Here is a 6000-nt window from a genome sequence, read left to right as displayed (position 1 = left end):
AACAGGCTGGTTGTCACCTGACACGCTTTGGATAATCTATAGCTGGTTTGTGGACTGTTTGTGGAACAAACATCTAGCCAGGATGATTTGAATAACTTTGCTGCATTAATGCGATTATTGCAAAGATATTTGTTTAAAGGGTATGTAAGCTAATAAGCAAGGTTAAATGAATGCATAGCAAAACCTTTACAATGCAAAGTTCAGGCATGATTGATTGAAGCTGTTATTGCACAGTTGCACCATGTGCAACAAAGGTACTTCCAGCAGTGTTTTTGCCCCAGCAGGAGGTAACCCAGTGTTCTGGCTGCACTACACTCTCAGGAGACTAAGGTCAGAAAGGGGACGAGTGAAGTTTGGTCACTTCTTTAATAGAGAAATGACACATGTGGCACTGAGGATTCGCTTTTGCCTTTCCAACGTCTTTCACAATAACACATTGGCAGTAAAAAAAAAAAAACACACACAAAACATGGCATTTGAAAAATGTTTTAATAAATAAGGTGGGAAATGACACGGTTTATTTTATTCTAAATATGACATAATCAGTCATGAAAAGTTATGGCTGACAATTTAAAGCAGTTGTACTTTTTTTCTTAACATAGTAAACACCAAACAATGATGGACAGCACAATTATTTTTTCCAGAGATCATATTCTCACACACATTGTTCATCAATCGAAAAAAAAAAGGTACTGCAATAGCATGGATTCAAACCAAACTGAAGCAGCTGTGTGCTAGGTCAGCCCAGCGGTGCTTTGCACTACCACAGGAATCCCTAGATCAGGTTTTCCACCCTCCCCATCCAATAACCAAGTCCACATTACTTCTATACAGTATAGACAGTTGAGGCTGCAGAGAGACGGATGAAGCCCCATGAGGCTTGCTGTTTGGTTGGGGCAGACATTCTTCCTATTATTACAGTGCACACCTTGTTCTGGGATCATCACTTCTCAACACAAAATGGAAAGGACACTCCTAATCCAAGCCTTCTAGATCGAAAAAGATATTGCCCATTGCACATTTTCTTGTTTCACTCTCATTTAAGTGCATTTGTCTCATCAAATGTAACGTCGTCACTGGTAATGAGATAATGGATTGCCACTCGGTGGTCTATCTCTATTCAGATATATCATGATTACACGGCTTGCGTGAGACCCAAAGTGGAGAGAGTCATCCCGATTTCCGTCCTGTTCATTTGCGCAAATAAAACGACGCAAATAAGCCCATCTTCTCATCCGATCTCCAACACAACGCTCAATAAGACGTCACTTATGCCGCCCGCTCCTCATACAATGTGGAGCACTTCATAGCTAAGAATGGCTTAAAAATAAATGTTTAGTGATTGTGCTTTTGAAACCAAAGACAAAAAAAATAATAGAACATACATTAACAATAACAACATCAAATAACAAAATGACAACAGTGCATCGTAAAAAAAAAAAAAAAAAAATCTAATGGCAGCACTTCTTTCAATGATTTGGTAAATTTACAATCGCAACCCTCATGCCCGAGTTTTCATGATCAAAAAATACGTTTGGAGAGCAGTGAGAGGGAAGACCATATTGAAGTACTGTATCACAGTATGAGTGAAGAGACCTCTCTTTGTACTGACAATGGTCCACTGCTCCCACTTGCAGCTTCTATTACACTCACACCAGCAGATTATAGAGATGATGCTCCCGTGTGGGAACAGCACACCTTTCCACAAACTTACACCAGTCAATGGGGCTTTAAAGCGGAAAGAATCACCTACTTAAAAAGAAACTCGAGAGCATCCAATTCCCCCTCTTGCTCACACTGAAAAGATTAAATATTGAAGCAGATTGAAAAAAAAAAAGAAAACATTAACCATTGGTCATTTTTTTGCCTATAAGAACAAACCGGATCATTAACAGAATTGTGAATGACTTTAGATGGTCTGAATCATGTATGGTGCACAGTTCAAAGATGATTCTCCATTCAGAGAGCCTTTTCTCATCCTGACTGGATCCTCAACTCTCCAGCAGCTGTGGAACAAAAGCAGGACAGGGATGTCAATTGCTTTACATAAAGAGATCAGGATAAAAAAAAGTCCATTCTGGTTTGAAGGGTCTGGAAATGGCAAATACAATCCAACTCAAACAAACAGTAAATAAGCTCTTTAGTGGTGCTGGACTCCGCTCCAATCCGACAGCATAATGAACCATGGTAATTCACACTAATTTGAGTTTGATGTAAATCCTTTTCTAATTATCTCATTTGTGGTGGAAATGTTGCCATGCCAAGTAGACCATTTCAGATGGTGATCTGGGAATTTCATTTGTTGATTAGAGATGGTGTTAAGACTGATTATTGCTGTACTACAACATGTTTGGGAAATCAAGTTCAGGGTTTATTAAACCCAGAAATACAGTCCGCCTACAACGGTGCCCTTGAGCTTTTTCTAAAATCAATATCCAACAGTCGAGGTGGTGCACTATCTGTACTTCTATTTGCCTGTTCTTGAAGTAATTGCACTTAGAATTAGGGGTGAAGAATGATCTAAATAACACACAAGCCAATATACAGCTTTCATCTGATGACAAATTGATTATTTCATTCTTTTTTCCACCAAAAATCAGGACGTTACAAAAGAGGCGACATTTTGTCCATAGTTCGAACACCTACCAAATCCCACACATGAAACACATATCTCTCTGATCATAAGTCAGTTAACACTCAGAGAGAGTGAAGGTTTGTACATTCTAAAGCCATTCAATTACATCTTTTAAACTTCTACACATGATGCATCACAGGTCAGCATCACACATTCAGAGGATATTTGCCTCCTTTCACATAGCTCACAGAAGATTGGCTAGTGCTGCTGTGATTGACAGGTGAGAGAGTATGTTGTCCTTTCCACCTAGAGAGACAATTTTGTTCTTTTGGTACAGAAAAAAATGTAAATCCATTCATACATTATTATTATAAATAAATAAATGAATAAATGACAGGTGGAGGGGGGCACGGTGGCTTAGTGGTTAGCACGTTCGCCTCACACCTCCAGGGTCGGGGTTCAATTCCCGCCTCCACCTTGTGTGTGTGGAGTTTGCATGTTCTCTCTGTGCCTCGGGGGTTTCCTCTGGGTACTCCGGTTTCCTCCCCCGGTCCAAAGACATGCATGGTATGTTGATTGGCATCTCTGGAAAATTGTCCGTAGTGTGTGATTGCGTGAGAGAATGAGTGTGTGTGTGTGCCCTGCGATGGGTTGGCACTCCGTCCAGGGTGTATCCTGCCTTGATGCCCGATGACGCCTGAGATAGGCACAGGCTCCCCGTGACCCGAGGTAGTTCGGATAAGCGGTAGAAGATGAATGAATGAATGAATGACAGGTGGATATAGATGATTTCGAAATAATTTTCTACTTGTGTGTTAAAAGATCACCTTTAATAAATATTGTGCTATATAATATAATTCTAGTTGTAATTCTTGTTGATTCTAATATCAGATTAACACTATAACCATTACAGATATCTTTATTATGTTTGTGGAAAGTTGGGGTTCAAGCCTCAGCACCACCAAATTCCATAGCTAGTATGCTGTAATGAATGTGTTGCGATAATAATAAAGGTTTCTTCTTTTCTCACCATAATTTTTTACAATTAACATATGTAAGAGTAAGGCAATCTTCAGTTTCTTACCTCTAACTCTTCTTCCTGGTGGGAAAAGGCCCCCAAGCTTGGGAGCCCTGTATCATTGTGGTTTTTCCGACCTCCCGATCCCAACTCCCCTCGCCGGCGGCCCCCAGAGCCCCGGGATGAAATTGAACTAGAGGAGCTGGGAGTCTCCCTCTGACCCTGTGCTGTGGGGAACGATGGCCGGTTGTACGGTGGAATGTCCTCTGCAACTGCACAAATGTCGAAAAAGGAAAACAGTGAGGACATGAGAAACTCGAAACCACTGAACCTGCAGTGTAATGCAAACAGTAACATGTCGTATTTACCTGCATGTTGGCGTGTTTTGCCAGCACCTTTTCCTCCATGTGTGTTCCGGTGTTTATCGTGCTCCCCTCGTCGCTCAGCCGAAGCCTCTCTTGTCCGGTAGCCTCCTGCGCTTCCTCGCCTGTCTCTGGACTCTCCACAGCCCATCCGAGGCAGCGTTGCTCCCCTATCCTCATATCCACACCTGGAACCATGATTGGTGGTCTTCATTCCAACTGAGGAGGGGCTCAGGGGCATTGATGTGTCTGAATTAAGGAAGAGAAAAAGTGACATCTTGTCTTTTTCATAGTGACTTTGTGATACTTTGACACTCATGACACATTTAAGCATCATACCATCTGTATATTCATCTGGTTGTTTTTGTTGATGCTGCTGTTGGCTCTGGTGACCAGCTGCATGCTGCTTGTGCCTTTTGTGTGGTTTCCTCTGCATCACTGCAGTGCTCATGTTGCTGTCTGTGGACACTGGGCTACTGGGACGGTGGCCAATGTGGTATCGTTGACCTTCAAAGAAGAGAAAAACATGTCAGTCTATTCCTGCAGGTTTCAAAGAGCAAGCCAATCCAGGACAATTTTAACTTCAGTGACATTGTTTACATCTGGTCTGGTCTCATGAGTATCCAGATTCTGCACCACAGAGGCATTTAAAACAGATTTAAACCTGGTTTCTTGAATCTCTTCAAGAGATATGAGCTAATGTTAAATACGTCAGTCACCACATGCCACATTAGACCATCGAAACCCCTCCCAATACATTACATTATAATACAATACCACAAAACCAAACCACTGGACTTCTGAAGTGGTACTGACATTTTCTTCTTCCAATAACAGCTCATAAACATTTGCATATATAATTATTTGGGGTATGATGCAATCCAAAAATGACCATCCAGTGCAGCACAGTGCACTAAATTTATCAGTGGCATGTGGTCATTGCTGTCCACAGACATTCTTTTTGAAATACTGACTAGTAAAACTGTTTATGGGAAGTAAAATACTGTTTAGGGAAGACACGATTTTTGATGCAGCAGACAGCTGACAAATGTAATGAACTGCTTTTGACGTATATCACACATGAATATCAATCTGGCCAATCAAAAGGCAGTGGTGTTTAAATTTCACACCATATTTAGCGAAGCCGCTGTGCTCTATACATACTTAGGCACTGCCAATAATTTGAGTATTCTTATCCCCTCCTTGCTACTCCACTTACAACTTACAACAAACAAACCTACAACTGAAGATGCAAGAAACAGTCATATGTCAAGTGCTACTCCAAATCAGGCTTTCATTCCTGTGACTCACCACCTCTTCCAATGTCTTCAGGCCCCGCTCCCGGATAATGGGCCACTCGCAGGCCGGCATACTCAGCAGCTGTGGCGACAGCCTGAGCAAAATCGGCATCAGTAAAAAAAGAGCCATCGGAGGAGCTGATGGCACTGGAGCGGCCCGACGAACCGTTGTCCTCCTCAGATGCCGAGCCCCAGCCGTTGATCATTGACCCAGTGACAGAGCTCTCCAGGTCACCCGTGCTGGAGGCCGGAGTCTGCTCCAGGCCCCTTTGCAGATGCAGCCGGCGTGGGAGATGCATCTGCTGCTGCTGGATCTGCTGAGGACCCTGGAAGTGGGATCCTGGGTGTTGCTGGTACTGCCTCTGGCCTGACTCACCATCTGTCTGATCACACTCTTCATCATCACCATCAGTATAGGCGTAGGTGTGCGAGGGTGAAAGGGCCTTGGGTGGAGGAGGGGGGCTCGTCGTGTGGCGCCTGAGAAGAGGATCAGGTTTTATCAGCACTCATTCTGTGGTTTAATAAGATGCACCACATGTCTTCAGCTACTCCTAACACTCATTAAGGCAGGGAGTAGGGACTAGAAGTATAAAAGATAATTGGTATGACTTCATGGCTTGTGTTATGGAAACAGAGGTGTGTATTAGGGCTGACATCCTGTGGGGTCAAACAAAAATGGTTGGTGGTTTTTAACTTCATATGGGTGGGAACTGGGCGGTCAGATATGAAGCTTGCCAGGCACACAGA

The 6000-nt window shown here is 42.8% G+C and overlaps 1 protein-coding gene across 4 annotated transcripts in view; it reads right to left on the bottom strand.

Moving 5' to 3' along the window:
• Nucleotides 1-472: 472 nt before the first annotated feature.
• LOC132862999 (roundabout homolog 1-like) overlaps nt 473-6000 on the bottom strand; it is a 178996-nt gene continuing 173468 nt past the window's right edge. For 3 of the 4 annotated variants that reach the window (XM_060895471.1, XM_060895473.1, XM_060895474.1), the window contains 5 exons: nt 5267-5730; nt 4295-4462; nt 3962-4204; nt 3660-3865; nt 473-2006 (listed from right to left, as the gene is read on the bottom strand). In XM_060895471.1, the coding sequence (XP_060751454.1) occupies nt 1992-2006; nt 3660-3865; nt 3962-4204; nt 4295-4462; nt 5267-5730 (1096 nt within the window). In that variant the 3' untranslated portion in view covers nt 473-1991. The remainder of the gene's footprint in view (nt 2007-3659; nt 3866-3961; nt 4205-4294; nt 4463-5266; nt 5731-6000) is intronic. The other variant, XM_060895472.1, reaches the window with a different exon arrangement.

The sequence above is a fragment of the Tachysurus vachellii genome, chromosome 20 (genome assembly GCF_030014155.1).
Source record: "Tachysurus vachellii isolate PV-2020 chromosome 20, HZAU_Pvac_v1, whole genome shotgun sequence".
Classification (NCBI taxonomy): domain Eukaryota; kingdom Metazoa; phylum Chordata; class Actinopteri; order Siluriformes; family Bagridae; genus Tachysurus; species Tachysurus vachellii.
Note: the sequence above shows the minus strand (reverse complement) of the source record. Positions and strands in the feature narration are given on the sequence as shown.